The sequence below is a fragment of the Emydura macquarii genome, unplaced genomic scaffold (genome assembly GCF_026122565.2).
Source record: "Emydura macquarii macquarii isolate MOO-44397 ecotype Brisbane River unplaced genomic scaffold, CSIRO-AGI_Emac_v2 contig_3343, whole genome shotgun sequence".
In the NCBI taxonomy this organism is placed as follows: Eukaryota; Metazoa; Chordata; order Testudines; family Chelidae; genus Emydura; species Emydura macquarii.
This window is the reverse complement of record NW_027133480.1, coordinates 6,960,138-6,980,066: the sequence shown is the minus strand read 5'-3', so window position 1 is coordinate 6,980,066 and position 19,929 is coordinate 6,960,138. Positions and strand designations below refer to the sequence as shown.

Below are 19,929 nucleotides of genomic sequence, written 5' to 3'. Positions count from 1 at the left end.
ACAATACTATTGAAAGTTATATGCTACATATGCCAAGACTAGTGGGTCCATTAAAATCTAGTGTCACAACAGAGAAGAGGTCCAAACATACCTAGCTAATAGTAAACCAACAGTGGGAAAAAAGCAAACAGCATAATTAAAGTTAAATATATTTTTATTTGTAGCTAATCCAGGAGACAAGGCCACCAATTCAACAGAAAAGCTTTGGTAAGGAGTAAAAACCATGATAATAAGTGCTAAACAATTATTGGCACTCCTTAAATTACTTAAAATAGTAAGTACCAAATGAGAGATGTTATCACTTCAGTTTCCCCCAGTTCCGGGATCCACGTTCAGTAAACTTGTCACTGTTCTGACATGCTATATAAATCATGAAAAGTATTCGAAAGATACTCACTTTACAAAAAAGTGACCTTGGATGTCATTTTAAAAACCATCTTACAGGCAACTTCTAGTATTATAGACAAGGGATTATAGGACCAACACTTCAGACTCACTCCAGACTCTAAATGTTTAGTCATATCAGAGAGTTAAATTTACCAGCAGCACAAAAAACACCCACAGCCTTCTGAAGTCTGCACCACAGCCACAAAATTTCTGCTAGATAAAATCCTTAATTGGCAGAAGATCAGAGATTATAGTGAAATCATTCATATTGCCCCTGATATATGTTATATAAATGAAAAATGAAGATCAACTTGGCCAAGTAAAGATTCACTAGACTACGGGGGGGGGGGGGGGGAGTTAACCATCTGACCTTTTCACATGGTTGAAAAAAGGCACAGCTGAAGGACAAATATAACCACATTATCACAGCAGTATTAATCTAGCACTAGTATTACTATATTGAAAATTTAACAATATTGCACTATATGGTATATATACATTATTGTAGAAAGTACTAAACTAGCTCTATCTTGTGGTCAAATTATTTCTTTCTTTTTGTATATGCAGTTCCTACATGGATTTCCTGCTTCAACTGCCAGTTCATTTTTACAAGCCTAGAGTGTCCAGAATACTCTACAAATACACAAATATAACTAGTGGACGGCTAGAGTATATATTATGGGCTTAGAACTCTCATTATATCCTGGGAATTAAACAAAAAAACAAACAGTCACTTACCTTACAGTACTGTATAGTACATTAAGTTAGGAGCAATAGATCACAAGTCCCAGCCGAATAGAACCCAGGGACCTCTCATTTGAAACAAAAATCATAGCCCTAGTTGATAAGCCACTTGCTTGCCACCTAATTGGTTTTCCTTATCAAATACAGGACAAAACTTTTGGTTTGACTGGTTACAATTTCTATGTAGTGTATCCTTGATCTTATTTTCCATAGGGTCTTTTGGAAGGATGTCCCCTTCTGAAGTTGTGACTCATGTCTTTCACTGGTGAGGCGGCTGCTTTACCACCATTGGGTTGCTGTTTACAGGAGGGACATAACACACTGCTCATCCTGGTCTGGGGACCCCTTCAGCCAAGAAGAGGTATAATACAAATACCTTGACACTGGGGATTAGCCTGTTTGCTTGATCATCCCAGGAGCCTGGAAGGATGCTGTCTGCTCCGCCAGGATCCTAGCACACTTGTAAATACTATAGGAGACACCTCTCTGAGTTTTACCCATTAAAAACAGGAGTCGTCATGAAAGGAGGAAGGGATACACTTACCTCCCTGTAAGTGATGGTGTGGCTGTGTGAAGAATGGAGTCCTCACATGTCTCTGCTCTGGACACAGACTGCCTGAAATGCTCCTCATGCTTAAGTGTGGAGTCCGCCTGTGGAGCAGGGAAAGGGCAAAAAGAGACTCTCCTTCTCATTTGTCAGACTCAGAGCCCCTTTCCCTAGCAAAGTGAGGAGCCACAGGCTGAAAACCAGACTAGTAAAAAGCCCATTACACTGCAGCCCATGGCAGAGTTTCACAGGAGTGACAGGCTCTTCTGCAGGCCCAGACATGCTGCAGGGTAAGGAAAAGGTAGTGAGCCTGTTCCTGAACGCCCTGATTGTCCCTGTGAAGATAAAAGCCCCAGCAAAGAGTTTCTCAAGGGAGAAGGCAAAGAAGGGGTTTAAACCAATTTTTACAGCATGTGCTCATTAACAATATGAAATACCACCTTCTGAAGTGGGTGCTTGCTTTTGCCTTTTTGGGACCAGAACCTCTGGAGTTTGCAAGACTTACCCATGAGCCAATTGTGGGGGGTTCCCCTCTCCATGGGAATCCTCAGGGTCTTGGTTAACTCTCCCATGGGAGTCAGCTTCAGGTGGAGTTGAGGCCTACGTGCCTGTCCAACTCAAAGACCCGTTCTCCAGCAGAGCAAGGGTCAATAGCTTGTGACAGCAGAGCATAGGCTGCCCTCTCAAGCCCATGCCCTCGCAAAGTGAGAGTCGATGGCTTGTGACAACAGGACACAGCTCTACTTCTGATGCGCCTGAAAAACTGCCTACAGCACCTGTTGAACTGAGCTCAATACTCCTCGCGCTTCCTTGCTGCAGAAGTGGAAAGCAAAGGCAAACCCACTCAATAGGTGCTGTACAAGAGAAGCCAGATGGTTCAAGTGTCAATATGCTGGTAATTCCTAACCTCAGGAGAGGGGGAAAGGAGCTATCAACTGAAATTAGTTAATATTCCATGAAAACTAATAAAAATTCAAGTTTTAAAATAAAAACGGCCTGGAGAAGCAAAACTGGTAACTTGTTCCGCCACCAGAGAGAGAAAATCTGGTGACCTGAGTCCTGAAGCCTCTAGCAACACTGGACCACATCCAAATTCGGCAGGTGGGGAGTATTTTTTATTAGTGATGAATGAGGAAAGAAGCTAGGCAAGGAAAATGGACATTTTCACTTTTCACACTTTTATAGAAATGCTACGAGGGTCAAGCAATGACGTGTTCTAGTAGAGAAAGAGTTAGGCACATCTGGTACAGTTTGAATTACAGGTATCAATGGAGAAATACAGAAAAGCCACATAATTGCATCATATGTAATTTATATTTAAATATGTTATTTAAATTAAACCATGAAATTAAATAGGTTTGATAATTCCATACTCAATACCATGAAATATACTTTTTAGCATGAGTGTCTCCATAACACTGTTCATAATTCATTCATCTAGTGTTAAGCATACCTAGATGCCTTTAGCATGCTGTAATTTCACATTTTGCAAGTTATATTAAAATGGGGTATTAGTCTTTTTCTCTCCCTTCCATCTGCCCTACCAACAGAAAGTCCCAGTACTACTAATTAGTGTAAGATAAGTGATTTTGAGAAAACAGTTACCTGAAAATGTATCTACTATTAGAAGTTTAAAATGCACACTGCATGAGTACAATCTTTATGTTTCAGGGAATCATATTTTAACCAAGTGAAGCACTCTGTTATATATATTAATTACTTAGACTTACAGGAGAGAGATACAAAAGCAAATACATTGATTTTAATTCTCTAGTTTATCTTGGTGCTCAGCTCCATAGTTTTCCATTGATTTTTCACCATTAACTTACCTACCAACTCTGTTCTCTGACTCCTCTCCTCCCCTCCCCACCCCACACCTTCTCTGAGGAAGGTAAGCTGGTTGGCTCTCAAACCTGAGCAGACTTCTGTGAGTAAACTCCTCCCCTCAAAATCCTCCCGAGGCTGCCATACTCCTTCATTCCTCCTTCGAATAGGTGATTAGGGATAAATGGAACAAGCCTGATAATGGGAAGTATATTAAGAAGAGTGACCTCAGGCTCTACAACATCCAAAAACCAAGGACTCCATTGCTGGTAAGGAAGGTTGATGCTGCTGTAGTATCCCTCCCTAGGGATATGGTTATTTCCTCAGCGGGGGAGTTCTCCCTTAAGACATCCACAGATAGAAAGATGGAGGCCACTCTCAAGAAGGGCTTTGAAGCCTCCTCCATCACCTTCTGAGCATCCCTGGCAGCTATGTGCTTTGCAGGAGCCTCTTTTTCCTGACTGGAAGATATCAAAGCCCTTAAGCACAGAGATCACCCTGAGTTTGGCTCCACTTTAAAGAAAGTCTTCCTAGCAACAGAGTTTGTAGCTTATACCTCAATGGATGCAATGAGGTCCTCAGCCCAAGCCCTGGCTTCCAGCTTAGTAGCCAGGAACCACGTATGCCTCCAACCCTGGAAGGTGGATATTCACTCTAAGCAAGTCGTGTGCATGGCTCCTTTGGTTTTGGAACCAAGGCTAAGGTGGTGACTGATAATATGGCAAAATCCAAACAGGCTCTCCCTTCCCCACTAAGAGCCCTCAGGAGAGAATATAGACCAGCCTTCAAAGAGAGGCGCTTCTCTCACTCTTCATCAGCACAGAGGTACCAGCAGATTCCCAAAGGGAAAACAGAAGGATCAAGGTCTGGGGGGGGGAAGTCTCAAGAGGGACCTCAGTCCCCCCTCTCCCCAATTCACTTCATGACAAAGATTTCAGATGCCTCCACCCAGAACTGAATCTAGGAGGCAGGGTTTCCCATTTCCTAAAGGAATGGTTTTCAGATAGTGAGCCAGGGATACTCCCTGAAGCTGGGGGCTTCACCCATCAGTTCTTCATCCAGTCACCCAGCTCTGATGATCATGTCAAACAACCCGATTCAGAACAAAATTCCTCATCCTCTGGATAAGAGAGTCGGAGAGTGGTCCCACAGAAGTAAGGTTCTCCTGGTTCCTTCTGATCATCATCATTATGCAGAGGCACATGGAAGGGTATCAGAACCATTGTCAACCTCAAAGGGCTTAACAAGTGGATGAAGAAAATGAAATTTCAGAGGGAGACCTTGGTCTCTGTGGTGTCATTCCTGTCCCAAGGGGACTTCTTGACTTTAGTAGAACTAGCGGATGCATATTTTCCATAACCCCATCAGACTGTGCCACCACAGACTTCTGAGGTTTGCCATGGCAGCAAACATTATTGAGTACTGAACACTCCAGTTCAGCCTGTCCTTGGCCCCTGGGGATTTAGAAAGATGGTGGTGGTGATGATAACCAGACTCAGGTTGCAGGGAACTAACACATACCCTTTCTGGAATGACATCATGATCAGACCCTCCATCGCAGTCAGCAGCACAAAGGGCCACGTCTTGGATGTTTAATCATCTCCATGTGCATGGCTTCATCATCAATGCCAAGAAAAATTCTCTGTTTCCATCCAGAAATTAAATTTTCTTACTCCAGAGCCACATAAGGCCTACAGAACACTATGCCTCCAACTGCCAGGACTCCTGGTGTCATGCATAGGAATCACTCCATGGGCACAATCACATATCAGAAGTCTTCAAGCCTTCATACTGAAGCTGTGGGATCACTGCATGGAACAAATGAAAGAAGTACAGGTTTGAATACAGGTGTTCAACTCTTTACAGTGGTGGTCAGCCCACGACAATGTCAGCAAAAGCATGCCCGTCTGCTTTCCAGATCCTTTAGTCCCCACAACCAACGCCAGCCTGGAGGGCTGGGGAGCTCATTTGGGGACCTTAACAATCCAGGGCCTCTGGAGCCGCAGCAAAACCTCCTCGAGGTGAGAGTGGTCAAGCCAGCGGATCCTGAGGGGAAACTAGGTCCTGGTTCAATCAGACAATCTGACTAAACAACCAAGGGAAAACAAGGAGTCCAGCACTGCACACACAAGCAATAGACATAATGAGGTGGGCAGAGCAGTTCCTCCTTTCCCTCAGAGCGATCCACATCAAAGAGGACCTGAACCAAAAGGCAGGCGTAGGGGCAACAATTCCAAGTGGTGCCCGAATCAGGAGGTATTTGATCTTGCTGTTTAGATGTTCAGCCTCATTCATCAAACTGTGTGAGAATCATAAAAATGCAGAGGCCAAAATACTTCACAAGGGGTGCAGACCCCAGTGTGACATTTTGGGGATCACCCAGACCAGTGAGGGGTTGCGTCACTGACTGCCCTGTAACTCTGGGAGCCTATCCGACTATGGCTCAGAACCCTGACACCAGTAGCCAGCCCACAAAGCAAAGGTTTCACTTTGGCTTCCACCAGCCTAGGTACTGCTTGTAAGGTGACCCCAACGGCTCTATCAGACAGATCTCCCCAACTTCATCTCTCCAGAGTTCTTTGCTACCAGAGTCTCAGACTTTTCTCTCTGGTTAGACACCCCCAAAGGTGTGAAAACAGCCCCTCATCAATTCACTTTGGCACATACACTCCACACAATTTGCACACCACAGACTTGTTTAGGGTAAAAAACAAAAAGTTTATTTAACAGAAAAATCAGATTCAAAGATGAAATAGTAAAGTAAAGCACACACATACAAGTAACGCAGAAAAACAAAGATGCTACTTCAGACTTCACACTTTTATATCTGACAGATTCCCTTTTCTAATGTAAGTAACCTATTGCCTCTGAACAGTTTCAGAGCGTACCCCGTATCACAGAGGGGATGCAGCATTTCACAGATTCTTTCTCAGAGGCTGTCCCTCAGTTTCTGGATGAAGACTTGTTTTAAGGCTTCTTTTAAAAGGGCTTTTTTCCTTTCCCCCCTCCTGGCATGGGCACTCATGGTTACTATGGGCAGGGGAAATTCTACCTGGGATGACTCAGTGTTTTCCCCATTAACCCTAGAAGCCCCTCATTTGCCTTTGCTTAGGTTGTACAACACTAGATGTCCCCTTCCTGCCTGACTCCTCCCTCCTTGCTTGAATGACTGCTTCACTGTTCTGTTGTGAGGTGATGCTGAACTTGCACCAGTTTACAATCATAATTATGTATGAGAGACAGACAGATATACAGATCGTGGTTATGAACACATGTATGTCAATCACCATCAAATTCAGAACTTTAAAAGCTTTCATAAAAGACCTTACTTGACATATTTATACATAGTAACATTGTGTACAACCAGCTGATTTAATTGCTTATTCTTTGGGGTTTGTTCAGACTCTCTAACCTCCCCTTGGGAATTCTGGACCCTGATTATCTCACCCAGATCCATGGGTACAGATTCCTTATCACACAGTTGGCCACAGGGCCTATGTTACACATTTTCCCTTTCCAATACTGGGGAAGGTGGTCCAGAAAATAAAATGAGAACAGGTGATGATAATACTGGTGATTCCTCAATGGCTGAGGAGATCTTGGTTTTCAGATCTGATAAGAGTTGAAACAGGAGACCCAACTCTAGCATCCGTGGAGACCAGACATCCTGTCACAATCCTCTCTCTTTTCATCCAGACCCAAAATAGCTTCAACTTAACAGCCTGACTATTGAGAAGGAAGCACTAGACAGACTAAGTCTGTTCTCCAGAGTTAAGACATCATTTTTTTTATAGGAAAGTATCCAGACTAAAAGCATATTCCCCTGTCTGGGCCAGATTCAACAACTGGTGCTGAGGGAATGTGAATCCCAGAAATCCAGGAATTCCAACCATTCTGGGACTTTCTCCAAAAAGGCATCCAGGCTTTCACCCCAGTGCCATTGTGTCTGTTCTTAGTTGTGTGCTATTTGCAGGATCCTCTGGCTCCCTGACAGACAATCCCCAGGGCTAGACGTGAGCAGTTTGATTAGCTAGAGTAGCGTGTCAGGCCACTCTTCCCAAATGGGCCTTCTGCTAGTTTTGAAGTCTCTGACAAGCCTCTGAGTTCAGTGTCAGCCTTTTATTTAGCTATTATGACTTGTTTCTTAGTAGCTGTCACATCTGCCAGGAGAGCATTAGAACAGGCATTCTTATCTATACAGAAGCATTACTATGTGTTCCATGAGAACAAGGTGGTACTTTTGACACCAGAATTCTTTCTTCCTAAGGTCAATTCCTCCTTCCACACTTCCCAAGAGGTTGTGTTTCCTTCATCCAAAACCACACCATCCAACTGAAAAGGTGTAGCACCTTAGATGCCAGAAGAGCACTGACAATCTCTCAAGTGTACAGAATCTACGTGAAGATTAGGCTCCCTATTTGTGTCCTTCCACCCAAAATGCTAAGACTCAGAGCTTCCAAGTCCTCCATTGCTAAGTGGATTACACTACATAGCATGAAAGCCTACAAATCATCAGAGGCTCTGTCCCAGAAGGGATCTAGGTGCACTCCATGAGATCTTTAGCAACAAATGAACAAATGCATCTACCTGGAAATTTGCAAAGCAGTCAGTTGGTCTCCAGCTTCATTAAGCACTACAAGGTGGGGTCCTTGTCTTCTGCAGAGGCCTCCTTTGGGAGGAGGGTGCTGCAAGACAGTGGCCCAGAAATAATACTGAGTTCTGCATGAGCTCACAAAAACAGCAAGGGGTGGGGAGATGGCTGGGTGGGTAGTACTTCTTTCCTGTCAAACTTTTGTTTCATAGTCCCCCCCACCCCCCATCATATATCACTGCTCACTACTTCCCAGATGTCTAGAATTGTGGGAGACACTGGGCTGCAAAACAGAAAATTTCTGATAATTTATGGTAGGCAACCTTTACAGCTTGGAAATTGCTCCTGCTTGCTGCCGGATGCGTTGAGAGGGTGCAGCCAGGTTGTTTGGCACCACCTTGATCCATCTCTCTGAGCTGCAGAGAGAGGAGAGCAACCCCAGGTGTCGAGAATTGTAGAATAAGCTGCTAGTTGAAAACAAATTATCAGTAAGAAATTTTCCATTTAATCTATAGCCCTCAAAAACACTTGATCCTCATTTTACAGATGGAGAAACTAAGGCACAGAGGGGTGAAATGACTTGTCCAAAGTCACCAAGCAAACTGAACCATGAATAGAACCTAGGTCCCGAATCCCAGTCCACTTCTCTAGCCACTATGTAACACTGCCTTCCTTTACCAAATGGAGTTTTATACAACTGATTACTGCATACAAATCTTAAAATGTTCTAAAGGGAAGATTCTCTTTGATCTGCCTGGTGCATTTAAACATCAATACATTATATGGGAATGTAGGGAATAGAGTATCAAAAAATAGGTCAAAAAGGAAAATTTTGAAACGTTTGTAAATATTGGTGCAAAAATTCAAGATGGTTACATTTTTCATTTCCTCACATAATTGAAAATTACTCCCTCCTAAAGAGTTCTCCTCCTCCTCAGAAACATTTGCATTGAATAAGGATCTTTATTTCTTAAACTGGATATTTTTGCCTGCCAGGATGAGAGGTTGGAACTTAATTTCTCTTGCAATATTTGTAGACAACACTTCTAGACTTGGAAGAATTCAAATAAAAAAAAATTGACAGATTATACTAATGTGTATTTTTTTCAAAGTATTTTTTTTAATTTTTATCAATTTAAATTTTCATAGTTGTGGGAAATTATGGGAAGGTGTCAGACAATTATTTATGACAGCAGATACTGAAATTCATAACGTTAAAACTTTATAACAGTTAAAATACAAACTGTCAACATCAAATGTCATCATACACTAAATAGCCTTAAATCAAACTCTAAGAAGTTCTCAAGGAGTATTTTTCTTACTTTACCTACCTGCAAATTTTGATTATCAGTGAAAATTTTTTTAATCAATTTGTGCGTACACTATGAAATCGACGTTTATCAACTTTTACCGATAAAAATCTAATCCTTTCAGTGCTACACATATTTAACACTAACAGTATTTCTGCTGCTTATACCTCCCACTTGAAATCATACTATAATCCTGTCTCCTTAAGTACTTGAGATACCATGGTGTTGGGTGCAGTATAACAAACTACCTAGAAAAGAGACCATGGAAATTCTGCTCCCACTAGCATCAATTTTCAACTGGAAGTTTTCATCTTGATTTCAACTGCATCAGGATCAAGACTATTTAACTTGAAGAGTAATATGGTGTTACAAACTGATTTCAGACACCAAAACATTAACTGATTTTATTAATCTCAATTTTTATTTTCATGCAAATATTTGAAAATTGGAGTGGAAGAATCTCATCCACCAAAACAAAAGGACAAGGAAAATTGTTTCCAAGTAAGACGCATGTTGAAAGCTTTTCTTGAACTACTATCAGCGGTTTAACCAAAAAAGAATAATTTTTTAAAAATTCTATTCTTTTACATGAAGTAGCCAAATATAATATCTCTTACAAAATCTATTAGTCTTATCCTCAATCGCATCTATGGTTATTTAGGGTTTGCTGGGCCCAACTACAATGGCTCTATAATAGGCAGCACAACAGTATTTACAGTCATCCAATATGGCGAGATGTCCTTCTGAATTAAGGATCTGACCTAACAAATACTTAAGCCTGGTTTACACTAGAAAATTAGGTTGCTTTAACTACATTTGTCAGAGGCGTGAGAAATCCACACCTGAGTAGCTTCAAGCCAACCTAAGTCTCTGTGTAAACAGCATTAGGTTGACAGAATAATTCTTCCACCAACCTAGCTGCCATCTCTAAGCAAGATGGATTACCTGTGTTGATAGGAGAACTCCTCAGTCAGCATAAGTAATTTCTACACTGAAGCTGTGCCGCTCTAGCCTTTTAAGTGTAGACAAGCCCTTACACATTTAACTTTACCCAGTGGAAAATTAATGGGACCATTCAAGTGAACAAAGTAAAGTGCATGAGAAGTGTTGGCAGGAGATTCTATAGGCTTCTGCTACATATATTTGATCATTTTTCTTTCCTAAGAAGCATACTAATTTAATATGGAAGTCTATAGTGAATTATGTTGGGGGAACTCAGCTAGAATTTCAATTTCAGAAGCAAAAATAAGTAAAAAGTTGTCAAAATACACAGAGCAAGTTCAGGTAAACATTTAAAATTTATTAAACTTTTTGGTCAAAATAATTGAACAAATATATACAATCCCATTGTATTAGCTCTATTATGTATTTTAAGAACAAGGTCAAATCTAATGCTTAAATGACCTAGTTCCACATTTCAAGATTTGCAAATAGTGTCACAACCAATATACAGTATAAGATTTTTTTTATTTAAACTTTATTTGTAGAACCCCCAAAAGTTAGTTGTATTTACTAGCTTATTGTGAACAAGAGTGGCACTATGGACATTAATCGAGAGGGTAGGAACAGAGACATTTTTCTCTTGCATATCCATATCTGATTTAGTAATCATAATACACCTTCATTTTATTAAAAATGGAGTGTAAACCACACTTCTGTATTTCATCAGGGAAGCTCAAAGGGTCTAATTTTCAGAAGACGCCTCTGATTTTGCAGGAACATTTTATAGCCCTTATACATCTAGGTAACTTGATGCTATTAAAATGTGCCTGCAATTATTTCAGGTACAATTTTACACCCACACCTGTTTTGGGTGAATAACTGATGGATGAGTTTTAGGCCCTTTTGAAAAAAAAAAAGAGTACCAAGAATTATTCTTTAACCTCATGTGACAACAGAAACAGACATTACCACAAATGCATTTCACATCAGTACGTAGCCTCCATATTGCCCAATCTCATGGTGTCAATGGATTAGAATGTTAAAATTTGTTATTTTGTATTGCTGCTTGGCATAAGTTCATTTTTTTAACTGCAATGTGAAATTCAATATACGTATTATGCCAAATTATTAATATTTAAAATAAAATGTTTTTTCCAAAACAAAAGTACTAAACAGGTAAAAAAAGTAATGCACATAAGGTATGCGTCTATGACAAACATTTGAGAGGCATCTGTTATACTGGATTCTTAATTGTCAAAGCAGCAATTTTGTTGAATGTTTTATGGTATTTTCCCTTCTGTGTAAGGTGATCTTCTCTTTCTATTATGGCTCTAGATGTCCTTTTACCAACCTTTTCAATCTCCTACTTTGTGTATAAAGTATGATGTAATTTTACAGAAAACCAACACAACATAATCTAATGACAATTTTGTGGAAACTAATTTCAGAGTTTGAAATATTTCATATTACATGAAACTGTTCACACCTGCCTGTCAAAAATAAATGTTCTGGGACAAACTTGTCAAATCTCCCTATCAGAATTATTTTGCACAATCTCAATACATGCAATAAAAAAATAAAAAGACTGAATACATACTTTCAGATTTAAAAACACTTTTTATAGTTTGTTATTTTTATTAAGTGGTTTACACCAGAAGGTGTGGTTAAAGATACAGTTGGTGAGTAAATATACATGGAAACCTGTCTACAAACCCAACTCAAGACCTACCTAAGTGCTCAGAGATAAAAACATCTAAGCCTAGATAAAGGCCAGAGAAGGAATGTTTACAGGCATAAAGCACAATATATGTTTTGAAAGGCCCAAATATTACAGCAGAGAAAGAGCGCGAGAGATAGAAATTACATTTTTATGACAAGTTTTCTTCTTGGGTGTTAAATTTTTGGTCTATAAACTGGAAAGGAAGGCTCAGACTTAAATAAATACATTTGAGTATTGGCCTTTGAGCACTGTCCATCAATTCTGCTTCTAGTGGGCTTTTTCTCGTTGAAAATTGCAACTCACATCCCCCCTCACTGAAGGCAGAACTACACCATGAACTCAAAACCAGGCAAGCTTCTCTCCTTTATCTATAAAGGGAAGTAAGTGCATCAATGTTCTTTACTGGTAGGACAACAAGGCCTTCTCTTTTACAGAAACAACTGAGCTTAACTATGCAAGAAGACGACTTTGTCCTCAAGTAAGTCATCTTTAGTTAATTTTGTCCTGGAATATATACAAGTTATTGGTGGCAGCTACAGCAATGATGTTCTCTGTGGGGTGCCATGCTGTATGAAGGATCTTCTTGTTGAAGTCCAGACTGTCAACACTTATCTCATCTTTCTTTCTCTTACCACCTGTACACACTTTGCGTGGCTTTAAGATGGCACGAGGCTTGCTACTCTCTCTTGATGCTTCTAATGTAATATCCCGTCGTGTGTTACGGTCAAACATCCTAAAGAAATTGTTGTAGGAGCCAGTCATGATAGCACTGTTTAAAACCAGAAGAAAGGGAAATATTTACTTAGATTATTACACACCATAATATGCTATTCCATTTAAATGTTCCTCTAATTTACTTCTTCTGTGCACAGAATGAATGACTGCTGGAGCTCAAGTTTAAGACTAGCACCTTGCACTATATTTGTTTTCCTCTTACTTTATGTCCTTCCTCATTGCTTCTCCTTTGATCCATCTTCCCACATCATTCATTTCGTATTCCATATTCACCACTGCCTCCTCTCTACCACTCTCTCCCCATCTGCTATCCTACATACCCTCTCTCTTCATTCTCTCCTCTCTTACACACAGACAAATCACTCATGAGCTTTCCCTGCTCCAGCCCTCTGGATCAGTGCAAGAGAAAATGGCTGGTGAAGAAGCAGCACCCTCCCCTTCACAGATGACAGCAGAACTTCCTCTATTCTTCCGCTCCGACTATCGCTTCCCTAGCCCTACACTCTCTTCATTCTACAGCACTGGAAGCAGACAGGGGAAAAGGTAGTCCTTGAACCACCATCCCACACCAGCTAGCAATACCAGAAATGCAGGGCAGCTCTCTTGCACTGCAGATACTTCGATGTGTATTTCAAAACTGGATTCCAAAGCCACGCCCCAGTTGCCAATTATCTCATACCCAATTGTCAAAATCGCTACCTTCCCCTGGTGACAATTATAAAAGTTAATACTATATCATAGTGGAAATTTAAAAATTGACAATACTGTTAAAAAAACAAGGAATAGTATCCTGAGTGGATTACACTAGAGAATGACGCAGTGAGTGGGAAAGAACTTTTCTGGGGTGGAAACAGTGCCACATAAATTGTGTGACAAAGACGAGATCAGAGCCTTAATTATAGCACTGGTTTGTTTATATATAACATTCTAAACCTATGATAGCTCTTTTGACTTTGAGAAATCAAAAGGTAACGCAAGTAACCTTTTGCCTGAAAAATTCAGAAACTGCTCAACCCTGTTGAAAGGTATTTAACTCATGTATTAGCAAAAATGTAAACAGACTGACACCACTTATTTTTGGAACTCGATACAAATAGGGTAGATTGCTAACATTCTAAGTGAGATTTTTGCTATGACCCTAATAATAAGCTCTTTGTCATGATTACAGGTGTAGCTGCACCTCTGTCCCCTTTCTCATCTCTCTGAGTGCACCCCTTCAGGTATTATGCCTCATTCTTTTACCTATTACAGGCTGGATTTTTGCAATGCTTCCACTCCTTGACTGGGACCCGGGCTACAGTACCATATCAACCATTCCTACCCTGCAGATCTGCCTGTGTTTGGGCACCTGTGGTTCTTCCCTTAGGGAATCTGTGACCAGTCTATATTGACCAAACAACCTTCTTAAAACAAAAACATTGTTTATTTTGCAGCAGAAACAAAGCGTTAGTTATTTTAAGATCCTTTTTTCCTCTAAGTCTATATGCATGTCTATTTTACTTAAGAGTCCTATCATCCCATGATGGTGATCTGGGTAGGTCTAGCTTCTCCAGACATCCCCAGTGAGCTCCTATGTCACAGTCTAATTTTAATCTGGTTCCCAGTAGGTTCTCTCTCACCCAACAGCATGTCCATCTTTATACCCTGCTACAGTTCTTTTGTTCTCTGGTATTTGGCAAGTTTTGGTCAAAACCTGGCTGTGTGAAGATCGAGGTAGAATCAAGCTAGCAGTTCTGGTATCGTCCCTTAACAACTCTTCAGCGTTTAACACTTAGCTATCTTGAGCCATTCTTCTCCTTCCTGCCTGTATTTCAGACAGACATACTCCTAATTGAGTTAATATATTAATATTTTCATACAGTAAACACCCTCAATAATCAGGCGAACATACAGTATCAATAAGTTCTTAAAGGGCAGCGTGAAATTCACCACATTCTTGTATAGCACTTATTATCCAGAAATTTTGAATGTCTGCATGCATTGTATAACAAAACATGTAGAAGATGTAAAAATTTATTATTGTTTAACTTTGACAACAAATTTAAGTATAAAACCCAATAAAAATGTTGAAAATAAAATTAAACAAAAATTGATCTTTCAAAATATTGAAAATCAGTTCTTTGGTGGGATTATTTTAAAAAGTTATGTAAAATGGTTTCAGAATAGTTTTAAACTCATAATCCCAACAAGCTAATTGTATGCAACTGCAGCAATAATTTAGATTAAAATAGGCTTCATTGAGAGAAAGTTTACATTGGCCTTGCCCCCATTTGAGGATGCAAAAGGTGAACAGAATTAAGACCCTGATCTTGCAAAGTGTATAGAATTCAAAGGACAGTTCACACACTTAATATAAGCATGTGTAAGTATTTTCAGGACTGGGAACTAAATTTCTGAAATTAACCTTATTTCACAAGTTAACCTTACCTATCAGAACCATTCCAGCAGCACTCAAACTTGTCAAAGATGCAGTCATTTTCATACAGAGAACAAAGCTTGCTTCGAAGATATTCATGAACCTTAAAACATTTAAGATGTATTAGACAGGTCTAAAAAAAGAAAAATATAGCTTTTTTAAAAATTAAAATATGAACACTTTACCTGATACGTCTCTACAGGCCTGTTTTCCATATTGAGATCCCACACTTTAACTGAAAGGTAGTCTCGTGTCATCATGTATCGACCACTGTGACTGAATTTTACATCAGATATTGAGGAAATAATTTCTGAAAAGAATGATCTGCTGCTGGGATCTTCAGGTTCTTCAAAAACTGTAAATTAAAATGTAAAGTAAAATTGAATCCAATACACCACAATTTTACAAATGATAATTCTATTCAGTATTTACATATTTTAAAATTGTGGACCTGAATACTAAATCCCCCATTAAAAAAAAAAGAGAAAAAAAACTGTAGCCCTGCTAATTAGTTTTTTTGTTTTTAAAAGGTGATCTTTCTTTAAAAAGGCACTACATTCTGGTAGCTAGAATCACTAGATGCTAAACTCCAATGTGTTCTCCCATTAGGACATATCAAGAAGCTGAAATTCCTGGAGCTTGGGGATGAGCATTAAGGAGGAGGAACTAACTCTCTTCCCACCCCCTCCACCCAGCCAAAAAAATGTATATGAATTTCAATTCAAAAGTCACTGTGTTCGCATTCGGACTACTGATTAGTCTCTGCTTTTATCATAAAGTAAAACTAAAAAAAATTAAATGTGAAGCAACAAGAGAAGTCAACATCTCCAATGTACATTTCTTTTACAGATTCCACATCTTTTAGTGGTGCTGAAGGGTACATGTTTTATTTATGTGTGAATATAAATTGCATCACACACAAAATGTACTGAAAGAGCAAGTCTGAATTTACACTTAAATTGCAATCAGGATCTTTGCTTTCTTGAACCATGCAACTTGGTTAGATTGAAATTCACTCGTAATCCTTCAAATCAATGACAATATGAACGATTCAATACCAAGGGAATAATACCAAAGTTCTTTCCATAAACCTTTTATAAAAACATTGTAGACTACTGTATGTTTTACAGAGTAAAGGAAACTAACAAAAATATGATAGGAAATGTCAATGGCCAATCTAACTTATTATATAAGCTAAACTAACTAAAAAAGGAAATGCACCATACCATACTTGCCACAATGTTTAAGTATTTCCCTTCCCTTATCAAAAAACCCTCATCTCTGCTACAGTACATGAGCCTATCTGGCAATATCAATGCTATTTAGGAAGTAATGATATATAAAACCATTACTACTGTAATACAACCAAGAAATAACAGGCTGTGTGCAAAGATGGGCCCTAGTCCCTATGGTGGAAATATAAAAGCTTTCCTCACCTATATGAGGCTGTCAGGCTCAGTGGTTCAAAACACTGGCCTTTCACCTCTGGGAACTGGCTTCAAATCCAGCACAGATCATTATGAATAAAATTCATTCCAATAGCTGTAAATGGTCACAAATGAAATGGGTTCTGGCAGCCTCAGCCCAGTTCCTAATGCACAAAGGTAGATGTCAATAAACTGCCCTGAATTGGCACTTGTTAAGCAGATACCTTTGAGAAGCACCAAGACTGAGTCTGGACAGAAGACAGGTCTCACTGGTGCCAAAAGCACTTGAGTCACATCGTCAAATGTCTCATGCTACACTTCTGCTTGGTGATGGCCTAGAACAAGACAATTAAAATGTTCCATTCTACAAAACTACCCTTACCTTTGTAAGTTCTTTACCAATAAGCAGAATTTGACATTTTAATGTTTGTTTATGTAAGTAGAATACCTACATGTTCTCCAGAACAATTTATATGACAAACAAGTCTATAAAGCAAAAATATATATCCTAAGTTACTTACATTTTGAATGCCTATCACAGAGCGCTGAAGAACGCATATCACAGAGTCGTATAGTTCCTTTGCTACTACTGTAGACAAACACATTACAATGATGAGGGTGAAACTCTGCGGCAGTGATCACTTCTGTCAGTTCCTCCATGTTAGCAGGCTTAATATCTACAATGTCTGAAAGTTTGTTGGTAAAGGCAACAAATAGTATTTCACATTTTAATTGTTTCTAAAATATAGTTTCCAAAGGATTGTTAATTTTGGCACTGGTATATTTTTAGAAGCACAAGGTGAGTTCCTCCCTCCTGCTGTGGGCCCATTTACTCATTGTAAAAGGTCTTGAGTACCATAAAAATAAATTCTGGGCTGTTCCTAGAATCTGTATCCAGTATCATCAACTAAAAATATTTGTGTGGAAATTTTTTGCAGGATCTTACTACTGAACCCTGAATGTCATTCATTCCCCCTATGCCCTGAAATGACTAAATGGCTATTTTATACTTCTGAAGTCTTTGTTTTTATTGAAAACACCTATGTTACTTGCCAAAAATCTCTCTTAACTGTCATGGACCATTTTGGCCTTAGATAGGCAAGCCTTAATTCATAGCAAAAGGGTCGTTTTCATTATTGTCTGTAAGACATATAGATATTTGGCATGCAAAATTCTAAGTTTTTGCTTTATTTCAAGATAAATATCAGACTACACAGCTGATGCTTTGAATACAACAGAAGATAGAATTCTCAAGCAAAATGGAATTAAAAAAAACAAAAACAAAAAAACAATATTATCAATAAGCTCATTTAATGGAAGACAGATCCCCACACTTAAGAAATATGGTCCCAGAATGTTACCCCCACTTCACTTTCTGCTCCACAAAATAAAACTACCTAAACTCTACGTATCTCCCTACTTGTAGCTTTCCATTTAAAAAACACGTTTTGCTGTAAATTAGCGCATTTGAACTAGTGTTTAATTATATGACTGAAGTTAAAGAGAAGTATTTAGGCACTTATGTTTAGTAAAACTGAAGATAACAATAAAAGTGTTTCTATTAATAGGCAAAACAGAAATTATATATAATTGTAGAATTTATACAGAAAAAGGATACTAAAACTTCTATCTGTGATTTCTAAATGCCATAGGTTAATTCTTAGGTCATCTGCAGAAAGGTATGTTTCATGATCACTATTTACTGAAATAGAGTTTATGTGATACGTATGTGCATTTGCAAATATCCTTCGGGGACTTGCTTCTACCATTAGGTCCATAGGTTTCAATATTGGCACCTGCAAAGGGAAAGATAAGATAAAAGAAAAGTCAGTTTTTACACGTGGGGATAAAGTTCACTGTAAAGATAAATGAGTTAGAAATCTAGGATTCCGAAATTTATATTAAAGATGAATTAATTCAACTACTGTATATATATTAATATTTGCTATTACATAAAATAGACTACAGAAATCAGATTCTCTCTCTTTACTGGAACACAGTTCACTTAGTTCTGGAACACTTTTCAAATCCACTATGCAAAAAAAGTAACAAAAAACAGCTGCCCCGCCCTCTGACTTTCCGTATTAGCACTCTCAAACCAGATCCTGGATTGACTTTTCGCATTTCAAATATATAAAGTCTCTCCCCTACTTCCCCATCGAGAGATAGGTACATGTTTATACTGAATAATTTGGAGATACTCAATTTGAAACTCTCACATATCTGAAAACGTATCTTCTGTAGTTACTTATAAGATCTATAACTGAAAGAAATTAGCGAAAAAAGATAAGATAGTTTACACTTCAAGAATCTGACAGCACTTGGTGCACTGACTATTTCTCTTCTAAAAGTCAGTTAATCCATTGTATATATCAACAAGGGAGCTGAAAAGACCCTTAAAACATTTAAAAATGGAATGAAAAAAAGACTATTTGAAGAATGAACAGCCAGAATATGGACTTTTAAAAGAAAGTTAGTTAATTTAAAAATGATATCAACTTGACCATGCCTTATAACATATAATATAATCTGATGTTTTTTGTTTTTTTTTAAAACTGAACTATTGACAAATTATTCTTAACACTCCAAGCGGAAAGCTAAAAGAAGAGAAAACAATTTCTTAAAAAAAGGTTAGAAACAAGAAATTTCTGGAGTTGCCACATATCTTGTTTGTTATCAAAAACATTCCTCTTCTTGCCAATAAATGATTAATCACACTTTAACAGTTAAGGTAAAAACATGAGAAAAAATATAATGGATGATGTGGAGTGCTAGGGTGAGGTGGACTAAAATTACTGTTTCAGCATTCATGAGTTATCTAAAAGAACAATCAAAATCCAAGAATACTAGAATTAAGGAAGGGTTAAGCAACATCTAAATTACAATTAATGCAGTTAAGTGTCAAATTCTCCTGGATGTAAAAGTGCACCATTTAACTCCTGCTGCAAGGCAGCACAGTGGACACAGCAGCCACACAGAGGGCTTCCATTCTCCAAGCCCAATGGACATGCTCTCTGTGCCAGTTTCATAGACCAGCATTGAGGGAACATGGATGGCTTTATGTGAATCCAGTAGGCCTAACACCCCATGTGGCCTGGAGTGGCTACAACTAGATTCTGGAGCAGCTGCTGTGGAGAGGGGAAGGTACTGTGTGCCACATTAACAAAGATACATTCCCTGCATCTAGTTATTTAGGTTTTATGTGGGTGAAGTAAATTTCTTCTAAAATGCACAAAAAAGGGTGAAGTAAAATTCACTCAATGAAATCTAAAAGTAAGTTTTGAGA

The 19,929-nt window shown here is 38.8% G+C and overlaps 1 protein-coding gene across 1 annotated transcript in view; it reads right to left on the bottom strand.

Moving 5' to 3' along the window:
* Positions 1-10,682: 10,682 nt before the first annotated feature.
* The window catches only part of PPP2R2D (protein phosphatase 2 regulatory subunit Bdelta), a 42,511-nt gene continuing 33,264 nt past the window's right edge, over positions 10,683-19,929 (bottom strand). Inside the window, exons 6-10 of the mRNA XM_067533468.1 lie at positions 18,262-18,439; positions 17,165-17,329; positions 15,402-15,571; positions 15,228-15,319; positions 10,683-12,834 (exon numbers count right to left, since the gene is read on the bottom strand). Coding sequence (XP_067389569.1) covers positions 12,555-12,834; positions 15,228-15,319; positions 15,402-15,571; positions 17,165-17,329; positions 18,262-18,439 — 885 coding nt within the window. The 3' untranslated portion in view covers positions 10,683-12,554. The remainder of the gene's footprint in view (positions 12,835-15,227; positions 15,320-15,401; positions 15,572-17,164; positions 17,330-18,261; positions 18,440-19,929) is intronic.